The 26,697-nt window shown below is 30.8% G+C and overlaps 2 protein-coding genes and 1 long non-coding RNA gene across 13 annotated transcripts; 2 read left to right on the plus strand and 1 right to left on the minus strand.

The window, feature by feature from the left end:
* Positions 1-280: 280 nt before the first annotated feature.
* LOC126668891 (uncharacterized) lies at positions 281-2,102 on the plus strand. Of its 2 annotated transcripts, XR_007638391.2 has the most exons (3): positions 296-703; positions 881-1,121; positions 1,453-2,102. It is a non-coding gene; the product is annotated as an uncharacterized LOC126668891 (long non-coding RNA). The 2 variants fall into 2 exon arrangements; XR_007638390.2 differs by having other exon boundaries at positions 281-703; positions 881-2,102.
* A 170-nt stretch (positions 2,103-2,272) lies between these two features.
* Positions 2,273-11,872, minus strand: LOC126668888 (meiotic recombination protein SPO11-1). 9 transcript variants are annotated; one of them, XR_008790042.1, is made up of 19 exons: positions 11,771-11,872; positions 11,572-11,671; positions 11,384-11,457; positions 11,203-11,304; positions 10,883-10,956; positions 10,205-10,221; positions 9,682-9,751; positions 9,573-9,609; positions 8,934-8,981; positions 8,784-8,842; positions 8,445-8,476; positions 8,222-8,327; positions 7,945-8,065; positions 7,803-7,866; positions 7,589-7,698; positions 6,579-7,207; positions 5,489-6,419; positions 4,463-4,571; positions 2,273-4,382 (listed from the first exon to the last, which is right to left on the minus strand). XR_008790042.1 is itself a non-coding variant. In XM_050362107.2 (16 exons), the coding sequence occupies exons 1-16, from the start codon at positions 11,829-11,831 to the stop codon at positions 4,339-4,341; spliced, it is 1,119 nt and encodes a 372-aa protein (XP_050218064.1). In that variant the 5' UTR covers positions 11,832-11,872; the 3' UTR covers positions 2,273-4,338. The 9 variants fall into 9 exon arrangements, 3 of the variants coding, with proteins under 3 accessions (XP_050218064.1, XP_050218065.1, XP_055960422.1); XR_008790041.1 differs by lacking the exon at positions 4,463-4,571; XR_007638379.2 differs by lacking the exons at positions 2,273-4,382; positions 4,463-4,571 and having other exon boundaries at positions 5,346-6,419.
* A 2,364-nt stretch (positions 11,873-14,236) lies between these two features.
* LOC126669829 (two-pore potassium channel 1) lies at positions 14,237-17,533 on the plus strand. 2 transcript variants are annotated; one of them, XM_050363393.2, is made up of 3 exons: positions 14,237-14,565; positions 15,637-16,576; positions 17,034-17,533. In XM_050363393.2, the coding sequence occupies exons 2-3, from the start codon at positions 15,675-15,677 to the stop codon at positions 17,185-17,187; spliced, it is 1,056 nt and encodes a 351-aa protein (XP_050219350.1). In that variant the 5' UTR covers positions 14,237-14,565; positions 15,637-15,674; the 3' UTR covers positions 17,188-17,533. The 2 variants fall into 2 exon arrangements, with proteins under 2 accessions (XP_050219350.1, XP_050219351.1); XM_050363394.1 differs by lacking the exon at positions 14,237-14,565 and adding an exon at positions 14,912-15,018.
* Positions 17,534-26,697: the final 9,164 nt, after the last annotated feature.

Here is a 26,697-nt window from a genome sequence, read left to right on the forward strand (position 1 = left end):
CATCTAACATGAAACTTAAGACGTCTTCCGGAGCTTGATCAAACACGACAAGGCCAATGTCATGCAAGAAACCATGATTGGCCATCAAATTTGCACAGCGGTTTCCTTCACGATAAGAATGACGAATGCAAACCTGCCAATCTGCCAGAAATATTTGACATCACTGAAGTTCTCATTTCATAGCTTCTTTCACATCACAAGAGAGAGTATATAAATAAGTCACTGCAAAATCACTACACCAAAAATCTCTTTTAGCGGCAAAGAGATAGTGATGGTTTTAATTAATGCCCCTAATTAATAACACTAATAGAATTAAGGACTTTATTAGAGATGATTTTGTATTTCGTAGGTAGATAACAACGGTTCAAACCGTCTCTATATATATTAAGGGTTAAAATAGGAATTTTAAAATTTCTTCCCGTACGGATTCTCACTTTCACTTAGATTGTTTTTCTCATTCTCGTTTTTACTTCAGTCCCTTTCACTTTAATCGTTTTTCATTCAAATACAAATCGATTTATCACTGATTCATACAATGTAAATGTTTTAACCGATTCAGTGATTAAATACAGAGATCGATTTTTCAATTTGTACAAGGATTAGAAATTAGGTTTTTATCGATTCAGCGATTGATTAGGTTTTTTTCATCGATTGAATACAGAGATCAATAAATATCAGCGATCGATTTTTTCATCGATTCGAGGTAATTTCTATTGGTTTTTGTAGAAATCATTACTTTTAAATTATAGTTTGAAGCTTTTTTCAATTAGTTTTTGTTTTAGGTTTTAATAAATTGATTATGATTTTGAATTTAGGTTTCATCTTTTGTTTCTGATTTTGAATGGAAGCTGAGCTTGATTTCTTCTTTGTTTACTGACAGAATTTGATTCAGAAACTCGTTTCAGCGGCGAGGAAGGCTTTCATGTGTTGATTTTAGTGTTAGGTTTCTAAGTTTGAGTTCTGATTTAATACCAACAAATTTCAGGTGAAGTTAAAGTTAACAGTTTACACTGATTTACCTCATTTTCAGGTGCAGAATTGAATTCTGATATAGACTGCTAACTTGTGGTTCATTCTGATTTAGACTCCTAACTTGAGCTTCTGATCAGGATTACCATCAGGTAACTTTGCTTGCTGTCATTTCAGTGTTGCCGTAATGCTTGATTGTTTTCCGGAATAGTAGAAAGCACATAAGCTGGTAGGGGCGGTCAAAACCGCCCCTACGGACCGCCTCTAGTTTTGTACATACCCCGGCGCCTGAAAAAACCGTCGCTACAACATAGCTACGGTCAGAAAAACGACGCACGTGAGACGGTTTTGAAAAGTGTCTCTAAATTCTGTAGAGGCGGTTTAAACCGCCCCTACAGTCAATTTAAACTGCCCCTATAGGCTAAGTCTGCTGTAGTGAATAGACTCTCTAATCATATATTTTGGTATCACATGACATGACAGAATCCAAACAAAAGATCCAAATGCAGACATATAGAATGAGCCAGTTTCTAGCTAAAACATCACAAAACCAAACCAAAGCTCCATAAAGTACGAGCCAATTTTATGAGCAAAAGATTACCTTCAGCTGTTGAAAGAAGCAGACACGTCTCAAGGTCGGACGGAAAAGCTCCAGTCCGGCGTATTTCAGAAGCACCCAGAAGGAGGACTCCCAGTGTATAAAATGAATACTAAACTTAACAAAATGTCACAAAAAGAGGACTCCCGGTCATTTTTTGCTGACATGGCCTCTTACTTCGTCCAATCAATGGGAAACACATGGTTGAAAGTCCTTTTGTAATGTTTCGCTAAGTTTACTATTCATTTTGTAATAGAAAATTGTTTAGTACTCATACTACAATTTCCGTATAGTTTAGTACCCTTTCAAATTTAACATCCCTCGCTATTCAAATAGGAAATTAAGAGTGATAAATTAAATTGAGCCATTTTCAATCTAAACCATGCAACCACATATTTCCTAAAATCTTTCTTCATGGGATTTCGAGAACCCTTTGTCTTTTTCTACCTTAAATCTATATTTAAATAACTCTGTATCAAATTAAACCATTTAATTAGCTATAGTCCGTTGAAACGTTACAGAATATACTTTTATACGATGCTTCCAACTATATTGAGATCCTGATCAGTTCTGCACATGTTGAATGAATCAAATGGCTAACTCCACAAGCAACAATGCAGATGTAGAGTAATTTTGAGATTCTCTATATAGTTAGGTAATTTTAAGATTCTTTTTTTATATAAGCGTTACTATAAGTTAAAGATATTTAAAAAAAAGACTAATTATTAATTTCTTTAATATATGCGTAGAACTTAAATGTCACTTTAAAAGAGACGGTATAAGTTTATTTTATTTCACTATTATCACTTATAATAAGCTTTTTATTTGAAATCCCAAAAGAGTGATACATTAGCACTCATAATAAGCTTATTTTATTTCACTATCACATGTTCAACTAGTCTACAGCATATTTTCTAAATGTTTCTTCATTCGAGAGCCAGCTGCCACCATTTATATTTTTCTGCCTTAAGACTATTTTATGATAAATGTGTTTTAAATTCAACTATTAATGCATGATCTACAGCCTATTGAAAGGATTATTATAATGAGATCATGCTCACTTATGCACTTGTTTAATCAAATGACTAACTAAGCAAGCAACAATAAAGAGTATCTGTGCATTCACTGACCTCAATATATCTCCAATTTGTCCCATTAAGTCTTATTTTCTAGAGAAATCACTTTCTTTGCCATGGAATACCAATTTTCTTGCATTCCAGTCCTTTTGACCTTCTTCCTCTTCATCTTTATGGTATTGAGGATATGGAAGAAATCAAAAATCAGCAACTCAGTTCCAAATCTTCCACCAGGTCCATGGAAGTTACCTATAATAGGAAGCATGCACCATTTAGCTGGCTCTCTACCCCATCGCCGCCTTAGAGACTTGGCCACCAAGTATGGACCTCTTATGCATCTTCAGCTCGGCGAGCTTAGTAATGTCGTCGTTTCTTCGCCAGAAATGGCTAAACAAGTGATGAAAACACATGATATCATCTTCGCGCAAAGGCCCTGTGTCCTTGCTGTAAGTGTTATAACTTATAATTACAAAAACATCGGATTTGCGCCATACGGAGATTATTGGAGACAGATGCGAAAAATCTGCACACTCGAGCTATAAACCGCAAAACGCGTGGAGTCGTTCAGATCTATAAGGGAAGAAGAAGTATCAAAACTTATGAGATCCTTGTCTTCAAGTGCAGCAGGATCACCGATCAACTTTAGCAAGGTGTTCAGTGCTTTGACCTATAGCATCATTTCAAGAGCAGCATTTGGCAAGATATGGAAGGGAGAAGAAATCTTCATACCAATTGTCAAGAAAGCGTTAGAAGCATGTGGAGGTTTTTCTCTCGTTGATGTGTATCCTTCCGTCAAATTGTTCCACTGGTTCAGCGGAACGGTGCCTAGACTTCAAAGGATTCATCAGCAATTAGATAACATTTGCCAAAACATCATTGATGACCACAGAGCTGAAAGGGCAGAAGCAAAATCACATGCTTATGTTAAAGAAGATTTTGTAGATGTCCTTCTCAACTATCAGGAGCAAGGAGAGCTTGACATCCCTTTAACAGACGACAACGTAAAAGCAGTCATTTTGGTCAGTACTTACAACACCAATTTACCTTCATCTTTAGTTCACAAATAAAAATCTGTATGGTATCTAATTTGCACAATATTTCTTACTTCAGGACATTTTCTCAGCCGGTAGCGAGACATCATCCACAACAGTAGAATGGGCAATGTCTGAGCTTCTAAAAAATACCAGAGTGATGGAAAAGGCACAACAAGAGGTGAGGAGAGTCTTTGATAAAGATGGAAATGTGGACGAAGCCCGCATTCAGGAACTCAACTACTTGAAATTGGTCATCAAAGAAACGCTAAGATTACACCCTCCTCTTCCATTATTAGTCCCAAGAGAATGCAGAGAGAACTGTGTGATTAATGGTTATGACATTCCAATCAAATCCCAAGTAATTGTGAACGCATGGGCCATTGGAAGAGATCCCAATTACTGGGTGGAACCTGACAAATTCTATCCAGAGAGATTCCAGGATTGCTCCATCGATTATAAGGGAGCGGATTTTGAACTTCTCCCTTTTGGTGCTGGAAGAAGGATGTGTGCAGGAGTATCGTTTGGCATATCTAATGTCGAGTTTCCACTTGCACAGTTGCTATACCATTTCGATTGGAAACTACCCAATGGAGTGAAACCAGAAACTCTGGACATGGATGAAGTTTTTGGCGTTGTAGTAAAGAGGAAAAATGAACTCCATTTACATCCTACGCCATATATTCCTCCGCTTGCCAAATAAAAAACCTGCAGCGAGGATTCTATAAGTACTACTTCAATATCAACGAATAAATAAATTGATTTTTAATCAATATTCCATGTATAACTATTAATGTTTCTTGAAATATAATGAAGTTTAGCCACTCATTGCTGGGACTATTTATGCAATCAAATTTCCTTCCATCTTCCAGAAACTGCAGCCAACACAATAACAACCTGTATAACAATTACAGTCACTAATTATCCCACATTGGAAGTTAATGTTTTTAGAGAGTCGATATATATCTTATTCAAAAATAAATAAGAGCTAAGCAAGGCGAAGAATAATTAGATATACCTACCCTTTTCAACGGAAAAAAAAAAGAGAACAAACAGTAAGTTTCCCACAATAAGTTGTTCTCTTAGATTAACACTCACGAACAGAGAACGATGCAAACTAACAGTTTCTGGGATAATTAGTGTCTGTAATTGTTATTCTTCCAATGTGGGAATTTTGGTAAGGTACCATCACTTCCAATGTAATTAGTTAATGTTTTTAGCTTTGAAGCTCAACATTAATGATGTTTTCATATTGATTCATAAATTAAATAAAATAAAATAAAATAATAACGTGAGAAATTAAAAATTAATAATGATAATTCTTTCATTAAAATTTTTAAAGTTTAATCATACAAAAATACAATACTTTTTTGACTTTTTTTCATTTATATCCCTACCTTTTTAAATAATCAATTTTATCTTATTTTTCAATTTTTAATTTCAATTGTGCCCATTTTTTGATATTTGAAATATGTCTTTTATATTTAACACACAGTCTAATTTTTAGTAATTTTTAGATTATAAATAGTTTATTTAGACTACATGACAAATATAAGGGACGTGTTTAAACCTCTTCAAAGCAAAAAAAAAAAACTCCACTGAAACTGAAAATTGAAAATAAGGTAAATTTACAATTTTGAAAGCTTAGGATATATTGGAAAACATGAGATATTGTGATTTTGCCAAATTTTCATATTTTTTTATAATAAAAATATGCATTGTACTTTTCTATTAAAAAATTGTTATGATTATTTATTTTGTTTATTTAGTATATTAATAATTTTTGAAATCAATTAGTGTAGTTAATTAGTGACCTCAATATATAGATAAACCGCAATTTCTCCATTATCTCTTCTTTTGAGAAATCAGTGTTTGCCATGGAACACCAAGTCTTTTTCCTCCCTATCCTTTGCACCTTCTTCCTCTTCATGTTTATGGTACAGAGAATATGGAAGAAATCAAAAACCAACAGCTCAATTCCAAATCTTCCACCAGGACCATGGAAGCTCCCTATAATAGGAAGCATGCACCATTTAACTGGCTCTTTACCCCATCGCCAACTGAGAAACTTAGCCAACAAGTATGGACCTCTTATGCATCTTCAGCTGGGTGAGATAACTAATGTCGTCGTTTCTACGCCCGAAATGGCTAAACAAGTGATGAAAACCCATGATGTCATCTTTGCTCATAGGCCTTATCTGGCTGCTGCCAGTGTTGCAACTTATAATTTCACAGACATTGCCTTTGCACCTTACGGTGATTATTGGAGACAGATGCGAAAAATTTGCATGCTCGAGCTATTAACAGCGAAACGTGTGCAGTCATTCAGTTCAATTAGAGAAGAAGAAGTATCAAAAGTTATCAGATCCTTGTCGTCAGGTGCAGCAGGATCACCAATCAACTTTAGCAAGATGCTCAGTGCTGTGACCTATCGCATCATTTCAAGAGCAGCATTTGGTAAGATATGGAATGGAGAAGATATTTTCATACCAACTGCAAAGCAACTGATACAAGATTCTGGAGGTTTTGCTCTTGCTGATGTGTATCCTTCCATAAAATGGCTTCACAAGTTCAGCAGAATGGTGCGTAGGCTTAAGAAACTTCATCAAACAGCAGATAGCATATACCAAAGTATCATTGATGATCACAGAAATAAAAGGGTACAAGAACAGTCGCACGCTTATGATGATGAAGATTTTGTCGATGCCCTCCTTAATTGTCAGGAGCAAGGAGACCTTGATATCCCTATAACAGACGACAATATAAAAGCAGTCATTTCGGTCAGTACAATATAAAAGGAGCTTCATATTTGTAATTACCTTTATAATATACATCTAGAATTAAATCAGTTAGTTCAAAAAATCAAAATTTGTATAGATATCTACTTTACAGAATATTTCTTACTTCAGGACATGTTTATTGCCGGTAGTGACACGTCAGCTACAACAGTAGAATGGGCAATGTCTGAGATGCTGAAAAATCCAAGAGTGATGGAAAAGGCACAACAAGAGGTGAGGAGGGTTTTTGCAACAGAAGGAGATGTTCACGAACCAATCCATGAGCTCAACTACTTAAAGTTGGTCATCAAAGAAACTCTTCGACTACACGCTCCTGTTCCATTGTTACTGCCAAGAGAATGTGGAGAGAGCTGTGTGATTAATGGTTATGACATTCCAGTCAAATCCAGGGTAATTGTGAATGCGTGGGCAATTGGAAGGGATCCCAATTACTGGCCGCAAGCTGAGAAATTCCATCCCGAGAGATTCCATGATTGCTCCATTGATTATAAAGGGACAGATTTTGAATTTCTACCATTTGGTGCTGGAAGAAGGATGTGTCCAGGATTATTGTTCGGCATATCTAATGTCAAGTTTCTACTTGCACAGTTGCTATACCATTTTGATTGGCAACTTCCATCTGGAGTGAAACCAGAAACTCTAGACATGGATGAAGTTTTTGGTTCTGTTGTGAAGAGGAAAAATGATCTCTACTTAATTCCTACCCACTACATTCCTCCACATGCCAAATAAAACCTGCAAAGACGATTCTATTGTTCTATTTATGTTATCAGCAAATGAACAAATTGCAGTTTAAAATATTTGCATAATTGCTACTGCAATATTTGCAAAGTTCTTTATGTTTCATATTGTAGTCGTGGCATTGGGTTCTTAAATGTCTGCTCTGTTTTAGTAAACGGAGTTAAATAAATTTAGCAGGTAGATGAAATGCTAAAGTATATGTAATTATCTTATTCATAAGTGTAAAACAATCTTCTATATCACTCATGAAACTGACTGGTGTAATGAGCTGTTACATGTTTTTATCAGCAATACTAGACTTCTTATCAGCTTCCAAGTATCAAAAAGTGAGTGTTTACCATGTGAATTATGAAGCATGTTATATGTGAAGCCCACCTTGAATCTTAGATGGTATATACTGCTCTGACAGGAAGGAAAGCGAATGCACAGATAACGCTTCAATCTCAAATTTCACTCCTCTTTGCAGCATTAACTCCAATTCCAACCTTTCATGAAATGAAATATCACTTCAGAAGTGCAAGTAGTTCACAATAAACATGAATATTGAAAAGGAACAAAAGATCGTACAATGTCACAGAATATTATGTACCTCCATTCTGGTTCTTCCCTTTGCAGGTAGCATCTTAGTAACGTGGTCTCAGTTCTCCTCTTATCTAACATAAACATCAGGAACCCAAAATAAGATATGCAGACAAACAGAATGTGCCAATTTCATGAGCAAAAAAGATAACCTTCAGCTGTCAAAGGAAGCAGACACTGCTTGGGAAGGTCATATTTCTCAAGATCGGAAGGGAAAACTCCAAGCCAGCGTATTTCAGGGACACGCAGAAATTTAGCATCATAGGCCATTTGCTAGCAAGATAGAAGTGAGGGATAAAACATAAGAGAAATCAATTCACTGTAAATGATGTAGGCAATACACATTTTCAGTAGTTAGCATACTGGCTTTTGATGGACTTGGATATTCAATGACACCAAAATCATGCGTTAACAAATTAAGAAGCTAACCATGGAACCGAACCGATAGGTAGTCAGGATGTCAAACCCATATGGATCACAATCAACCAAGCAGTAGATAGGCAAACACAAATTTTCATGCAGAAGCCGCAAGAACCTGCTAATCATTTCCATTGAATAGAAGTTAGAAAGAGTAAAGGACGAGGGTGGTGTGTGTACTCTGCATAAGTCCAATCACTATATAGTATGCTCTTTCAGGGATGGAAAAGTTCACCTTCTTGTGGGAATATCTGGATAGCCTCGTCCCTGCAAAATTACACAGCAAAAATAACTAAAAATTCGGAAAGCACGAAATTTGAAATTTTATTTTGGTGGAATTTGCATTAAAAGGGATTAGATCTAGAGGATGAAAGAAATGGTGTAAGTATTATATGGTTGATTTGAGACTAAGCCTGTTTCTATAAGCATCCACATGCATGACTATGAAGTCATTTTTATAAATAGACCCTTCAAAGAAAATTATGAAGTCAGATATATTTGATTTGATTAAACAAATGTATCGAGTAGATTCCATAGCTATCCAAATATAGAGTTACAGAGAATGAATGCTTACAGTGATGACAATACAGCGGTTTGCATTACAAAACCGGTCATTTGCTAACCGCTGGAACACTGCTTCCAAGGGTTCACAATAACAGTTCAGCAAAGTAAAAGTAACTTAATTCTCTTTCCAGAGAAGAGTATCATGGAGGAAAAACTTCACCTGATTCCTTCTCCACAACTAGTATGTATTTGGCAACACTAACAATATCTATGCACAATAAAAGGCAAAAACTAGTCATTAGTAATGCTGATCATCATGTATTCATATGCACTGGCAACAGTATTGGTCTAATCAGTATGCAAAGTTACAATTTTATAGAGATTTCAATCCCATGCATGAAAAATTTACAGCTTTTAACTGAAAAACCCAAAGACTAGCCTCTTAAAAAAGACATAAAACAATCCAGAAGCATTAGATTTTTTCCTTTTTTTCAGTAAAATGGTACTCCCTCCGTCCCATGACAATAGACTTCTCTTATTTTGTCCATTCCAAGATGTAGCCCACCTTCCTTAAGGAATTATTATTTATTTATTAGTGTCCTATTATACCCTTATTAATTTTGCATTGTTATCAGGCAGGGATTCTAAATATTTGAGTTTTTAAAGACAGTCATCTAATATTACTTGGGGTATGTATTATAGAAAAATTAACTATTCTAACTATACAAACAATATTCTTTTTTTCTATGTGATGTTAACCATAGACCTATTGTCATGGGTCGCAGAGAGTAAATGAATGTCAAAGATTAGTTAAAATTTAAAATATCATATAAATCACTTGAGTGATAGACTCAAATACCTTCAACTTCCTCAACATGAACAGGAATGGGATGCACCTGTAACCAAATCAGATAGAATCATTTTTTAAAAGTAATGCAACTGATGCAATATATTTTATCCATTCTTACATTGCTGGGATTATTTATGCAATCAAATTTCCGTCCAGCTTCCAAAAACCGCAGCCAACCCATAACCAACCTGTATAACAGGCACAATTAGATAAAAAAAATCATTAAGACAATTAGAAGGAAAATTCATCTAAATCTGTTTCTTAAACAGTATTCCAAATATCGCAAATAGATGGAGGAAGAAAACAAAAAATATGCAAGAAAAATACATATCTTATTCAAAAAAATGTAAAAAAAAAAAAGAATAACCTTGCTTATAAAGAATATATAGAGACCGTCACATCAAAAATCACTAGTTAAATCAATGTTACTAATTTTATTTTTTTTACAGTTTGATTCAAGGTTCAAAAACCTATAATCCCATGGTGGATCTAGTCACTGGCTTTAAAGACTATATCAACCTTAAACATTTTAATTGCTTTGGAGTTTGAATATTCACACAGAGTTGCAAATCACATCAGAAATACACTAGTAATTCAACACTAAAAGCTATGCAAGGCGAAGAATAGACAGAGATACCTACCCATTTCCAACAGAAACCTGACAAAGAAAGAGAACAAACAGTAAATTTTCCACAAGCAGTTGTTCTCTTTAATTATCAAGCACAAGCAGAGAGCAGTGCAAACAAAAAATTCCGGTTAACTTCTATCTAACCTTCATGAAGCAAAATTCATTCATCTTACGGCTATTGACTGGTTAAAAGACAGCAAGTTACTTAATATAAACTGCGTTAGATCTTCTTATAAAAAAGTGACAGGTTATATATATTTATGTATCTCTTACAAGTATATTAATTTTTTACATATATGCGCCTAGATTCACTAGGGCGTGTGCTTTTTTTTAGCGCCTAGCGCCTCGAGCTATATGAGGCCCCTTTCGCTTTAGGTACGCCTAGCGCAGCAGCGCTTTAACAACTATATATAGTCATTTGCAATACATCAAACCAATTGAAAAAATAGGTTCTTGCTTAAGTATTTAACATTCAATCTTTTCCTTATATAAAACATCAGAATCTTCTATCTCAGTCATACTAAGGAATGAAATCCTATTCATTCACGCACCATTCACATGTTTGTCCTTCCCCTGAGTTTGCAATTTTGCATCGACAAGAGATACCAATTTAAACACTATAAGCTTCAATAATTAAATTCCCTCAACCCGATAACTAAATTAAGCATTATAAATGAAGGAAATTACAAACCACATTTAAATTGTGACGGCTGCACTGAAGAAGGATACATGAGTCATTGATTGCCTGGTCTACAACTGACTGATCTAAATTGTGAAAACAAATAGACTACTTCATTAGCTACAGAAAGTACAAAGAAATCCTTATTCCTTAATGTAACTTTTAGGGAAGCTAATAAGTCAAATGTGCAGTCAACAAATAGCTTCTCCAAATTCTCTTAATCAACAATTATAACTCAATCTAAATATGCAATACTATAACCTAAAAATTCAATAAATTCACATCAAACTACGTAATCCATAAAAAAAGAAAACGAAAATGTATAAAATCACCTGAGAATACAGAAGGATGCATATAATAAATATCCCTTTTGGAAGCATGTTTATTCTCTTGTAAAAGCTGTTGAACAATGACCAGCACTCTAAGCAACACATCTGAACATTAAGCACAAAATTCCACTAAATTATTCGCATAAGAGGCAATTAATTATAAATTCAACAACACAATACTCACCGATTCTTCGAGAATTGCATTCTTTTCTTAATGTGAGAATTTCTTGTCCTTTCGGCAAATCAGATAAGCAGAAACTGCATCACAAAAACAATCAGATATTGGAACTGGTCAACTACTACACATCCAAAACCCTAAAAAATTATTGAAAATTATTATAATCGTAGCAAATTGAAGCAAATGAAACTAACCAGTTAGTATCGGGTTTAATGCAGTAATTCCTGAATTTATCGATGGAAATGGCGGGGGATTTTCCGTCGGTAATGTCTCTAACCAACGATGTGGTGAAATCTACAATTTGATAATTGTTTAAATTATAATTAGTTGATGAAAATAGTTATTTGAAATTAAAAAAGAACGAATTGAAAAGGCTTCATCGATTTTCAGAACCTTTGATTTTTTGAAGTAAATGATGGTTGTGTTTTGTGGAGATCCGTTGATTTCCCTCCATTTTCTTTTTATTTTGATTTTTCTGTGCAACGGGGTATAGTGTGTCATATATATACAGGCAAAACCCGTTATGGGGTCCTGAATCTTTTGTTTTGTTTAATTGAATCCTCCAACTTTATTTTTATTTAATTCAATCCCTAAATTTTTAAAGGCGTCTCTGGATGGACTCTTTATTTTAAAAATTTAGTAATTAAAATAAAATTTCAATAAACTCTTTATAACACAAAATTAAAATAGAGAATGAACTTGATTGTTTATATTTAATAAAAACTAAATTAAGATATATTGATTATTTTTTTACTTTTAAGAGTATATTTTTTGATTCTTTTTCAACATGAAAAAGTAAAATTATAACAAAATACAATAAATATAATAGTTGATTTGATTGATCTTTATAAAAAAAAGTGATAATTTTAGAGAGCCCATGCATTAAACTAAAATTTAAAATAGTATTTTTATATATAATTTTTTTTTAAATATATTCTCTATAATAAATAATATCATTAAAGATGCTCTAACAATAAATAATGAACATGTATTGCAATGGTCAAAAGTAAAGTGAAATCCGATAAACAAATAAAAGTCATTGTCATATTCTTTGTAGATCTTTCAATTAAAAGTTTATCCAACTATATCTTCAAATTAGTATTCTATTATTATACTCAGTTTCGATGAAATAAAGTGTCATTCAAATCATCAAACTAATTACATTTTATAAGTATGTTTTCTAAATTTTTATATTCATAAAATAAAAAATTACTTTCTTAAGAAGATGAAGTTATTTATCATTTTTTGATATTTTAAATAGATTGAATAACTAAATTAAAATATAATTTGAAAATATATGATATTAATTTTTTAAATAAATAAGCTCGAAAGGAATCTATATTTATTAAAATTAGAATTTTGTAACATAGAAATCATCTTTCTTTAGATTTATTTATTAGTGATTAATTTATTAAATAATTGAAGAGTGAATTACCAAACTCCCTTAAAAAATTACCGTTTGAAGACATTACAAACAGTGGAGGAGGAAAAAAGGGGTTAGGGATTTGGCTGAAAAATCAAGATGGCAATGGAGGCGTGGTGTCTGATTCAGTTGCGTTATCTTCTAAGGAGGACTACTCGATTGAAGGTGGGTATATTGGTGAACAAACGGTAGCGCCTGAAGAACAGGGCTACCGTCAATTATGAAAACATTCTACTGGGATGTCCCAGGATTAGGCTTTCTGAGGACATCCCATATGTTGTGTATTCATATATACAAGTTGAAGCCTAATTATTTAGATTAATTATTAGAGCTAATTAATTTAGCCTATAAATTTGGGTGACTTTTGGTGGCTAGTTTAGCCTAATCGATGACTGTAGATTTACAGCTTTCATCATCTTCTCTAGAATAGTTGACTCAATGTTTTGAGAAATCGTTCATGTAATTTTCGTTATTATTAATGAAAATTTTACATTAAAAAAAAATACCAAACCACACTCTAATTAATAAATAAGTAACTGTAATTTTTATGATTTCACTAATTTAAAATTTTAAAATTTTCTCTTAATATAGTAAACCATATTTTTGATTTTTTAAAAAGGTGAACATGACAACTGTTTTGAATTGAATTAGTTGAACTGGTCAATCTTATTCGATTTATAAACAGTAAGAGCATCTCTAATGTAATGCTAAATAAAATGCTAATGTTATAATTTAATATTAATTATTAAAATACAATTTCAATACAGTGCTATAATGTGTGCTAAATTTAGCATATGCTATATTATGTGCTAAATTTAGTACTAATTATAGCATATGCTAAGAGTATCTCCTTTGTGATGGTATGTTTTATGCTAAACTCAGCAACAAAATAGTAAAAATGCTATAATTGCATAGCATTCTAAATTTTTTTTCAATGCAAAAGATTGCAAAAGAAGTGCTATAATTACTTACTGTAATTATATTTTAATTTTATTAAATATTTTTATTTGATAATTCTCTTGACTATATATTTTAATAAAATTTACGCGGTACTTTTTCATATAATAATGAGCTTAAAAAAATTATAAAAAATTGATAAAATATAAATTATTAATTGGTGAATGATTTATTATTAAAAAAAATCAATCCATCGAGATCATAAAATTAAAAAAAAAAAACTTTTGGATAATTAAATAAATTAAAACTTGTCATGTAAGAAGGAACATTATAAATAGTACAAATGATGAATGAAATAGCATTTTACTTTATATATTCAGTGACAGTGGGAAAGAGGCCATTGGCCCCTCTACTTTTAAAAAATACTTTTTTTTAGAGAAGTACTTTTAAGAAAATACTTAAATTAGTGCAATTTGTTCTAATATTTTACGATTTAATTTCCAGCGTCTGAAAATTTAATGTATATTCCGGCTTCGTCAATGTATATGTTCATCATTATTGAAGAGATCTAATTAGTACCCAACTAATTAAACTGCCTTTTGTGGTTAAAAAAAACACCGCTATTTCAAATGTATTAGCAAATACAATTCACACCAGCTTCGTTCCATTCTTAAAACTAAAAGATCAGTCCAATCAATGGATCCATTTTCAGAAAAAATAGCCAACACAAGAACAAAATCTCATCCTCACAAAACTCTATAACGAGTCATTACAAGCTGATCTAATCTGATCTTGCACCATATGCACAAATTTTTTATGATCACACACGGATAATCTTGAAGAATTGATGCAATTCTGCCTTTTACTGGTAAATTTCTTCTTTTCCCTGCAATTTCTTGATCTATTACGAAGTTTCCGAAATTAAACCCATAAAAAACCGTAAGAAACTCCCCAATCTTGAAAACCATGTTTACATTTTCATTTTCAATCTTGAATTGTTGTACGTCGAGAATATAAAGTTAAATGCATATTTTCTTGGATTGGTATGGGAAATTTCTTTTTTTACATGTTTTCTAGTACTTTCTAAATTGATTACTTTAATAGCCAAAGAGAATATAGTAAAACTAAAAAAGTTAAATTTCATCTTTTGAGTAAGAGGTAAGATTTTAAGTACAAGGGTTTTGTAAATTTGCTAAGAAATTTCCTTACTGATTGGCAATTTAAATTTGATTCAAACCTGCTTTCATGCTTAAGTTCCTTGTGAATGAATTTAGAAACTCAAGTATTGTAGAGTGAAGTTTTATTCGAATTACTTAGTGAGGTATGTATCACACTAATTAGAACCAAGTTTCATACAGGTTTTTCTTCCTGTTCTAATTTTTTATGCTGTGAATTTATTCTTTCTTTCAATAATTTGCTTTGGTGTAATCATTAATGTCAATTATTTTGCTTTGATTTTGATTGTACCAAAACTGAATGTTGCAAATTACTTGTAGAATAACACGGATTATCTCACTGGCGTTTTTCTTATTCAGTCTGCCTTCTAGTTTTGTTAATTCATTTCTTCAGATATAAGTATGCAATGGTTTATAAAGAAATTCTCGAGAATAAGAGTTGCCAAGCATAGAAAAATTGAAAATATTACATGTTTATATGGAGAAACGTATGATTTTTCATGTTTTAATTAGCGTCTTTATTGTTTAATAAGTTGCTCGAATTGCTGATGCAGTACTTCTAAAGGCTCTCTCTATTTGGTTTAAACATTCCAACAAATCCCTACACTTTTAATGACTTTCAATATGCTCGAATGTGACTATGGTGTAACAGTAAAGTTAATATGAAGCCGACGCCCTTGCCTTATTTAATTCTGATGGTGCTGTGCTTGACTTGCATGTTTAGTTTATGTAGCTTAACATATTTACTACAATTTCTACTCTAGGTCTCTCAAGACACTTGTAATTTTGTGGTACTGTCTCAATGGCCTCCAATGGTGAAAACCAGCCGTTGCTATCAGGATTAGTGGATTCGACTGTTCTGCCTAATAATGCAAAATCTCTCAGCAAAAGGAGACTTCGCAGGAGTAAAAGTGCTCCTTCAGCAGAGTTCCGTCTTTCAGATATTCGTGGTGATGGAACACTTCAACGTCCTAACTCCATTTTTGGGAAAATCGAGCCGAGTATCAAGAATGTTTCTATGATGTTGGGTGGCTACTTGGGGATCGGCACGTTTGTCTTTCTCCTTTTCAGGGATGATATTGAAGGGACAAAAACAAATCCAATTATCGATGCTATGTATTTCTGTGTTGTGACTATGACTACTGTCGGATATGGGGACTTAGTTCCGAATACTAACTTTGTGAAGATACTCGCATGTGTTTTTGTCTTCACAGGTATGGCAATTGTTGGACTTATATTAGGCAAAGCAGCAGATTACCTGGTAGAAAAGCAGGAAATCATGCTCGTCGAAGCCTTAAACAAGCACAATAAAGTGGGCGAATTGAAAACCATAAAGGACATTGAAACCAACAGAGTGAGATACAAGTGCTACCTTGCCATGGGAATTCTCTTAATGCTTATGATGGTTGGAGCAACAGTTCTACTTACTGTCGAGAAAATGGAGACGATTGATGCTATTTATTGCGTGTGTTCAACTATCACAACTCTAGGTTTTGGAGATGAGAGCTTCTCGACTGGATTTGGCCGGTTTTTTGGCATATTTTGGATACTGATCAGTACTCTTGGATTAGGACAGGTTTTTCTCTATGTCGCTGAGTTATTCACTGAAACCAGGCAAAAGGCATTGGTGAACTGGGTTCTTACAAGAAAGACTACCAGTGTAGATTTGGAGGCAGCTGACATGGACAATGATGGAGTTGTTGGGTAAGTAGGTTCATTCATAAATTGTTTGTTATGTGGTAGCACCTAGAGGTGTGCACAGAAATGAAACGAACCAAACTGGAAATGGTCGTTCGTTTTATGTCTACATTTTTTAAAATTTCAGTTCGGTTAGGCTTTTAATTTAAAAAAATGAAAAAATAAAAAACCGAAAAAATATAATTATATATAATACAATTTTCTTACGTGTTCACATGCTAAAATGTATAACATATTTTAATTTGGCCTAGGTTTGAATTCTAAATTTAATATCTTATATTTTGGTAAAACCGAACATCAAACCGAACTTGGCCCTTTAATTTGGTTCGACTTTTATTTTCTTCATAAACTAAGCAGCTTTGATAGTTTTACTACCGAATCAAACCGAACTACCGAATGCACTTTTAGTAACCTAGAAGAGTATGTTTTATAGTTAATTAACTATGTTTGCATAAATGGACAGGGTTGCTGAGTTTATCTTATATAAGCTTAAAGAGATGGGCAAGATTACAGAAGATGATATCTCAGTAGTAATGGAACAGTTTGAGAATCTTGATGTGGATGAATCAGGTACCTTATCGGTATCCGACTTGGTTCTTTCTCAATCAAACAGCTGAATCTGATCGTCAATGCATTTCAAGAGGAGCTCGACGGCTTGTATGTAAAATTAATATCTTCATTATTATGCACTATTTTTAGGATGTATATGTATATCATGTCTTTGAATCTGCATATTGCTAAAGTTTACGAAGAGTTGGATTTTACTGCATATCCCACGTCGAATAAAAAAAATAGGTTTCTAGCTCTTTTTTACTGTTTTTTTTTTTTTTGTTCTTTTACAAGTCAAGTGTAAGAATTAGAATGTGTCATAAATTGATGTAATCTTTATATTTTAACTTATCCATGTGACCAAGTGGAAATATTCTCATATTTTGAAACAATATTACTATACTTTTTAAATTACTACTTGGGTTTGGTCATACTCTTTGTTTTTGTTTTGCATTGGTCAACTAGGTTCATGCTTATAGAGCTACCCATAGTATATTTGAACAGTGCAGCTTGTTGCATGAATGAAATGTTCGTATTTAGTTCGAGATTTAAATTTAAATTATTTATATTTAGCTCGAGAATGGTTCATACTTAATTGTTTAGATGCTAAATTAATCGAATTCGAACTCGTTCATTTAAGTATTAGACGATTTGAGTTCCAGGACATTGATAAAGAAGTAATAAGATTAGCTAAATTAATCTAGCCCTTGATAGGGGGGTTAAGTTATGATAACATTAATAACCTTTAAAATTAGAAGATGGGACAAAAACCTGAAGCAAATTAATCATCGGCATCAGATCTAGGAGAAGCATCTTTACCAAAACCAGAAGTGGACCCACTGCATACTAACCTAACTTCACCTCAACGAATAAGGGATGGCAATGGGGCCGGGTGGGGACGGGGAAGCTATCCCCATCCCCATCCCCGCGTCTATGGAGAATCCCCATCTTCATCTCCATTTAATTAATGGGGATAAAATCATCCCCGTCTTCATCCCCATGGATTTCCCATTCTTATGGGGATCCCCGTTCTCCGTACAATTAAATATAATTTATAAATAATTTTATTATTTTCATAAAATATTTGAAAAAAATATCATTATAGAAAATATTATTACCTTTTATAATATTATATATTTATAACTAAATAGAAACTAATAAAAGAAATTATGTTAAATTATTTAAAATTATAAATAACATACTAAAACTTATAATATAATATAAATATATATAAATATAAATCTGATCCCCATGGGACGGGGATGGGGATCCCCATGGGGTGGAGACTATGCTCCCCGTCCCCTCTCCATCTCCGTGGTTGGGGATGATTTTCCCCCATCCCCGTACCCATGGGGGTAATTGGTGGGGATTTTCCGCCCCATTAGGGGCGAGTCCCCACGGAAAACGGGGAATCCTCTCCCATTGCCATCCTTAGAATCTATATATATAGACTTAAATTTCAATTTGCTCCTTCAATTTGCAAACAATTGGCAATTAGTATATAAATTAATTTTATATACAAATTAATTATAAAAGTGTTGGTTATGATCAATTATTTCTATTTTGGCAAAATAGCTTAAAAATTGAAGGCAATTAGCTTACAAATTGAAAAAATAAATTACAAAAATGGAATTAATTTACCATAATTATTAATTTTATAATTAATTTATCTACAAAATTAACTTATATGCTAAATATCCATTACTTACATGTTAAAAAGCAAATTGCTACTTAATTCATGCATATATAAAATGAAATAAAATTTAATTGAATAAAAAAATGTGATTAATATATTATTTTTTTGAATTAACAATACATAAATTAAGAAATTAATAATTATATCTAAATTTATAAGTACCGTTTTTAAATTAATCTTTTTAAAAATCTATTGATATTTATGATTATAATTCTTTATTTATTTTTTGTATTTTTTCAATGAATCAATAAAGATAAAAATAAAAAAATGTTATTTTGATATTATAAAATAATAAATATTATTATTTTTTTAAAATAACAAATATTACGAACTGTGGAAAATAATTTAAAACAATGGATAATATAGCAAAATTAAAAAAATAAAGGTATAATTATAAAACAATATCATTGATTCCGTTCCACTGCTGTTGATCATTAGAAGCACAATCATAATCGTCCATTGACTATCATATCACTGTTCTGACACACACACAAAAATGAATCTAACGTCCCTGATGTCCAAGAATATCAGCCATACTAGACATTAGCACGTGAGCACAGCTGATTATGGACACTTTACACGATATGCTGACGCATACATTCACCGTACAAGTGTCTCGACTTTCAAAATCTTGACCCTTCAATTAATTTCTTTGTCCGTAGCTACAATCCGGTGTAGTTGTGTGCAGTGTGTTATTTATTAGTCATACGATTGAAAAAGAAAATATTTTCTCAAATGCCAATAATAAATACCAAAAAACGCCGGATCTTAGAGCATCTCCACTCTAATGCTAAAAATACTTCACAATGCTATAATTTAAAATTGGGTTAATTTATAAAAAAATCACGAAATTTCATTTTAATCATGAACTTTAAAAGTTGTCATTTAAAGACACGAACTTTCATTTTATTTCAAATCTATCGCCAAAGTAAAATCCGGTGTATTTTATCGAACTAAAAATTCCTAATCATATATACTCTAACTAAAAGATAATAAAATTTAATATCGATTTATAATTTGGGTCTTTAATTAATGGTTTATTGAAGAATTTAGTCAACAAAAATATATTGAAATGATAGATTTGAAACAAAATAAAAGTTCGTGCCTTTAAATGGCAACTTTTAAAGGTCATGATTAAAATGAAATTTCGTGATTTTTTTAGGAATTAACCCTTTAAAATTTAGTATAAAAAACACATCTTCATTACACTTCTATTTTATGTGCTAAATTTAGCATATGCTAAAATTTTTTCCAAATTTGTTAGAAAATTTAACATATGTCAAATTTTATTATATATAAATTATTTACAGATTTGTCATCAATAATAATAATCACTTATAAAATTATAATTTTAGCATTTAATTTAGCATTTTATAATGGGGTGCATTTCAATAATATATGCTAAGGTTTTTTCCCAAAAAATTGCCACAATAAAAAGTTATTCCCAAATAGTTCCTGGGGCATGAATTCGCTAGTCATACTTGCGGATTCATGCATGAATCCCCCTTAATCTTAATTAAGCACTCTTTTTTTTTAAATTATGAATTTAAAAAATAAAAACTTTTATCCCTTATTTAATTTTAAAATAAAATATTAATTTTTAGAGTGTTTTCGGTTTAAATTTTGTAATTTACAAATATCGGAGAAAGCGTCGAAATTTCAAAAGTGGACAGCGTACTATTTTTTAACGGCATGTTACTAACAATAAATAATTATAACAATTATTTCTAACATTTTACTAAAAATATATAATTAACTTAACTTTTAACAATTATAATTCTCTAATATTTTTTAAAAGTTAAATAAAATAGAAAAAATCTTCTAAAATTGACTAATCCCTAACATTTTATAATAAATTATAACACTTTTTTAAATTATACTTGGTTCTAGCATTTTATTAATAATTTTTATTTAATATCAATTTTAACAATTATAATACCTACCATTTTACAAATACTAAATAATAAATCAACAATTTTAACAATTAGGGTTTTCTAATATTTTTAAATATTAAAATAATATACTAAAAATGCCGTTAAAAAATAGTACGCTAAAAAAATAAGGGATAAAATTAAATAAGGGATAAAAAATAGTACGCTGTCCACTTCTAAAATTTCGACACTTTCTCCGATATTTGCAAATTACAAAATTTAAACCGAAAACACTCTAAAAATTAATATTTTATTTTAAAATTAAATAAGGGATAAAAGTTTTTATTTTTTAAATTCATAATTTAAAAAAAAAATAGAAAAGAGTGGGTTAAATGCACACCCAAACCAGTTTAGCTCACCCTTAATTAAGATTAAGGGGGATTCATGCATGAATCCGCAAGTATGACTTGCGGATTCATGCCCCACGAACTATTTGGGAATAACTTTTTACTGTGGCAATTTTTTTGGAAAAAAACCCATATATGCTATATATAGAATTTTATCTTATTTTGTGCTAAAAATAGTATAAAAATACAACATGCAATGGAGATACTCTTACGTATGTCAATTTTATATTTTTATTGTTTTTATTTGAAAATCTTATAATATAGTCTTTTATTTTTATTTCTATTAGCAATTTATACTTTTTTTATTTTTAATATTAGTCAAATAAATTAGGCTTAATTTCTTAAAAAAACCCCACCTTGCATTTTTTTTTTCGTTTATACCCTGACCTTGTAAAAACACCATTTGTACCCAATTTTGAGTTTTTATGTTTCATCTCTACCCAAAAGCATTAAATTGTACTCTTTTCATTTGAAAAAAAGTTTAAAACAATCCTTCATTTTTAACTTATATACAAATTAGATATTAATGTTATTAATAGTACAAAAATACCATCTTTTTCAAAAAATTAAAAATAATAATAATTTTTTTTAGTTTTTTTAAAAAATATTTCGATTTTTTTTAATTTTTTTAACTTTTTTAAAAATATTTCCGACAAAAAAATTAAAAATAATAATAATTTTTTTTAGTTTTGTTAAAAAATATTTCGAATTTTTTTAATTTTTTCAACTTTTTTAAAAATATTTCCGACAAAAAAATTAAAAATAATAATATTTTTTTTAATTTTTTAGTATTTTATCAAATTAAAAAAATTAATTAATTATTTGGATGTATTTGATTATTTTTTAAGTTTAAGGATTTATTTGTATATTTTAAAATAGAAAAAAGTATGTTTTAAACTCTTTTCCAAATGAAAAAAGTACAATTTAATGCTTTTGGGTAGAGATGAAACATAAAAACCCAAAATTGGGTACAAATGGTGTTTTTACAAGGTCAGGGTATAAACGAAGAAAAAGTGCAAGGTGGGGGTTTTTTAAGGAATTAAGCCAATAAATTAAAACAATTTAAATTAAATTTAGTTAATTTTTTTATACAAATATAAATAAAAATTATAAATTTATAAAATCTAATTATTTAACAAGAATCAATTTATTTAATTTTTTTTTCTTTTTTTTTTTCAATAAAAAACACAATTGAGCATTGACACAAGAATCTCATTTTGAAAGCCCATAACACCCTGGATAAAGAAAACTTCGTAATCTTCTGTGGTTTGCTATGGTTGATCTGGCAGAACAGAAACTGCACTTTATTTAAGCAGAATGCAAAGCCTGTGGGTCAATTGCTGGAGTGGGTGGTTCAATATGTTGAAGAATACACTGCAACAAACAACAAGGGAACAAAAAGTCGAGATGGGGTTAGTGATGGAGAGGCTGACAATAGAATCTAACTCTTTTTGTGATCTATTCAGACTCGAAGGTGGTAGTAGAAAGTCTCAACAAAAATTTATTGCCTTGTAATGATGTAGGGCTAATTGGTCAGGATTGCGCGAATATGGTGAATGAGAACCTCCGTAGGGGGCTGGTCTTTGCAAACAGGAAATGCAACAAACCATCTCATTTAGAGATAGAGACCAATTTGCTATTTGGATGGGATTTGTTCCTGCATAAGTTAATCGCTTTATAATGACTGATTTACCAGCTAGTTAATTAATACAAAACCGATTTTCAAAAATAAATAATCTAAATGTCTATTATTTTGAACCATCTTGATTGCAAGGCTAGCCAGATCACCACTCAACTATTTCTTACATTATAAATGTTCATGTGAATCAGATCACTCAATATATGCAAGTCGGTGAATGAAAAATCTTCAAAATAGAGTTTAACAAGAATAATCATCTTGTGGTGACCAAAATTAGGAACATAAATTTTTGAATTATGACATGAAAAGCATTGGTGCTCTCTGGTCTCGTAAATTTTAGAACCGACATTTGTTCAGCTATATTTTAAGACCTAACCGCACGTTGTTTGATTTTTTTTTTTAAAAAAAAAACAATAGACCAAAAGACATTGTTTGGCTCATCTTTAAAAAAACAATTCTCTTTAAAATAATTATTCGTTATTCATCGATATTGAAAATTTCAGAATCGGAACGAGATGACTTTTCAACTTAATTCTGCCACTGATTAGTCTTATCCTGCTTGAATATAAATTAATTTAAATCTAAAAATATCGCTCAATAATTGAGACTTATCTAAAACTCTTCATAATTAAATAAATAAAGCTAAAATTAATTAAATTTGTCATAAAATAAAGTAATAATAATTTAGCAACTCCAATAATGAATAACGCAAAGGAATAAGAGGAAAATATGCCTCTAATAGCTTAAAAAGGACAAATAAGCTCTTAATATCTTTAAAAATAAACAAATAAGCCTTTAACGTCTTTAAAAAGACAAATAAGTCTTTTTTTTCTTCTAAACAGTGTGTTAATAGTATGTGCACATTGTGTAAATTTTACTGATATAAAAAATGTGAATTCTATATGACATTCATAAATCCACGTACTATATTTTTTTAGCTATTTTTATAATGAAATAAACAATTATAAAATTAAAATTATAAAATTTCAAATTTAAATCAATTAAAAATTCTAATTTACTACGTGAAAGTAAAATCGAAGTCTTTTAAATTATGATTATTAATTAATTTGAATATGAAATTTTATGGTTTTTAATTTTGAAATTATTTTTTTTAATTATAAAGAGAGCTAAAAAAATACAAGGCGTGTATTTAAAAATGCCATATAGAATTTATGTTCGCCATGTCAGCAAAATTTACACTCGGCGCAAACAATGTTAACAAGCCCTCTAGGAGAAAAGCTTATTAGCCCCTTTTTTCAAGCTTTATTTGCCCTTCTTAAATTTTAGAGGTATATTTGTTCCTGATCCTAAATATAAGGGGCGTATTTGCCCCTTTTCCCATAACCCAAAATTACACAACTTTTTCATCCAGCCCCACAACGTAACTAAAAATTAACCGGTCACTACCTCTGCCAATATACAGTAATTTCTCCGGTGCGCAGTATGTGCACTGTAAACAAAAGTGTCAACACTAGCATGTCCACCACCAATTCAATCCAAAAAAAACACAAAATAATTCTTGAAATCTTAAAATTAACAAATAAATATAAATAAAAGGAGAGGATAAAGAGATAAAGATCAGTTTTATCATCATAAATAGCTAACGAAAAATAAAATCACCATTACTATACTACTACTAAATCACTGATCTTCCCATGGATAATAGATTTACAGTCCAACATTCTGTCAACTACAAACTGAATAAAAAGCGTTTTCAAGAAAAAGTTAGAAAAAAAGAGTACAAATATCACTCATTCTTGAAATTTTCAACTACTTGGTTGTGTTCATGTTGTTCTTGTTCATGATGATGATGATGATCGTCAGTAGCAGCAACATAATCCAGAAGACCTTCGGCAGCTTTATCACCGGAATATTCAGCAGCCGGCGAAGAAGAAGTCTTGCCGAAGAACACAACAGCAGCAAGAAACAGAGCTGTGGAGAGAAACAAAGGCCAAAAGTATGCCAAGATTGTCATAAAACTGGGCGATATAAAGATTATACCGACAAGAATGGTGGCGAAAATAAGAGTAAAGATTAAATGGTATCTGTACTTTATCACCGTTTCTTGAATCTCCATGGTGGTTTCGGCGGTGGTTTTTCAAGAAAATGAAGAAGAAAACTGAGTGGTATTCAAGAATGAAAGAGAATTAAATGGTTTTATGTTTTCTTTTTTCTTGTGCAGAGAGAGATTCTTTGAAGGGTTTGTTTTTTTGGCAACTTTTGCTCAGTTTCATGTCTTATGTCGTTTTGTTGATGTAGAGGAACCGACTTTGTTTCCTAAATTTCACATCTTATTTTTATTTCTACTTTTTATGATTAGGGCAAGATTTTCTATCTATTTGATTATTAATTTTTTGAATCTTTTTCATTCATAATATTTAATTTATTCCATATTTGTATTTTACTTTAATTTTATAACTAAAAATGTCTAAGCTATAAGGGGCCGTTTGGTTCAAGGTTGGAAATCGGAATGGTAATGGGAATGAGAAAGAATGGGAATGATTGTTTTTATTTTTTGTTTGGTTCAAAATTAGTGTGGGAATGAGAAAGGATAAAATTTAATAAAAAAATTATTTATTATTTATTAAAAATACTTTTTTTTTGTTTTTTTAAATATTTTTGTATATAAAAAAATTTTATAAAAAAAATAAATATTTTTTTAATTTTGTTTTTTAAGAAATTAAAAAATTATTTTTAAAAAAAATTAATTTTTTTTATTGTTTTAAGTATATTTTATAAAATAAATATTTAAAAATAATTTTTTTAACAATTATATATTGATTATTTATTATTAAAATATTTTGTTAAATTTTAATTTCCATTCCCAAAAGTCCATTCCCATGAGATAGGGGGAATAGGTGATTTCCATTGAAGGGGTAATCACATTCCTATTTCCTAGTACATTTTGACAAAACAAATACAAACAATGAGAATCGTTCTCATTCCCATTCCCATTCATTTTTTTTTGGCGATCCAAACGGCCCCTATATATAGTAACAAAATATCTCATGTTAAATCTATTTATTCATACATATGAATAGGACGATAAGGACATGTGTGCCATGTGTAGTCTATACGATAATTATATTGCGTGTATTTAAATGATAATTATGTTAGATTTTATGTGGCGCTTTTCCGCCATCCCGCGACGTTTAAAACATGAGTGTGCTTTTAACCCATAATCTCACTTTAACCAGAAGAGTGTCGTATGCGTCTCGGAATTGGTACTTTCTCTAATTACAAGTAGTTTGGAACATTGTTTTATAATTTGAAATGTAAATAATTTGGTTAAGTCATTGTTCTATACTTATAAGCTGACATGTCTTAGTAAAATTAAATAATCACGTAATTTTACAATTTTAACAGTTTTAAACTTTTAGCGGGTGTTTCTGATATTGTATAAAGAAGAAAAATTACTTTGGCAAATCAATAGTTAAAAAGTAGAAAAAGTTCATAAATTAGATAAAATAATAATAATTTAGCTTTATGTAAATGATTAACCAAGGATTTTGTAAGGTTGTGACGGAAGATAAGATGTAACGTGGTATATGCAATATTCCTGATGAGAATAATTCCATTCCCAACCCTTTCAAATTTAAATAGGTATTTCTTGTGACCTCTGACTTTAAAGAAAATCTAAATAAATAAATTGTTTATTCAAGATCAGGAAAAGCATCCTAGTCATTTCCTGATCTATTCATCCAAAAGGAATAAAAAAATTATTTTAATTCAATTACATTACTTATTTTCTTTTTAATTATATATTTAATTTTAATAAATATATTTTAATTATAGCTAACTATTAAATTTAAAAGCCTATTTAAAATTATTTTTGTTATTTTTTTTTTCAGTTCTAACTGAACAATTCAATTCCATATTTGTATCTTAATTATATTCCAATTAATATTTTTAATGATAAAAAAAAGATATTTCAATCAAAAAAGATTAAATTTAGTTAAAATTGC

The sequence above is a fragment of the Mercurialis annua genome, linkage group LG2, assembly GCF_937616625.2.
Source record: "Mercurialis annua linkage group LG2, ddMerAnnu1.2, whole genome shotgun sequence".
Lineage (NCBI taxonomy): Eukaryota > Viridiplantae > Streptophyta > Magnoliopsida > Malpighiales > Euphorbiaceae > Mercurialis > Mercurialis annua.

Bases quoted from the DNA above. Each gene is read 5' to 3' on its own strand.
- LOC126669829 (XM_050363393.2), top strand. From the start codon at position 15,675: ATGGCCTCCAATGGTGAAAACCAGCCGTTGCTATCAGGATTAGTGGAT. The intron at 16,577-17,033 runs GTAAGTAGGTTC...ATAAATGGACAG, and splicing joins GACAATGATGGAGTTGTTGG to GGTTGCTGAGTTTATCTTAT.
- LOC126668888 (XM_050362107.2), bottom strand. From the start codon at position 11,831: ATGGAGGGAAATCAACGGATCTCCACAAAACACAACCATCATTTACTT. The intron at 11,305-11,383 runs GTGAGTATTGTG...CTTAATGTTCAG, and splicing joins ATGCAATTCTCGAAGAATCG to ATGTGTTGCTTAGAGTGCTG. The intron at 8,982-9,572 runs GTATTTGAGTCT...TATTGTGCATAG, and splicing joins TCATGTTGAGGAAGTTGAAG to ATATTGTTAGTGTTGCCAAA.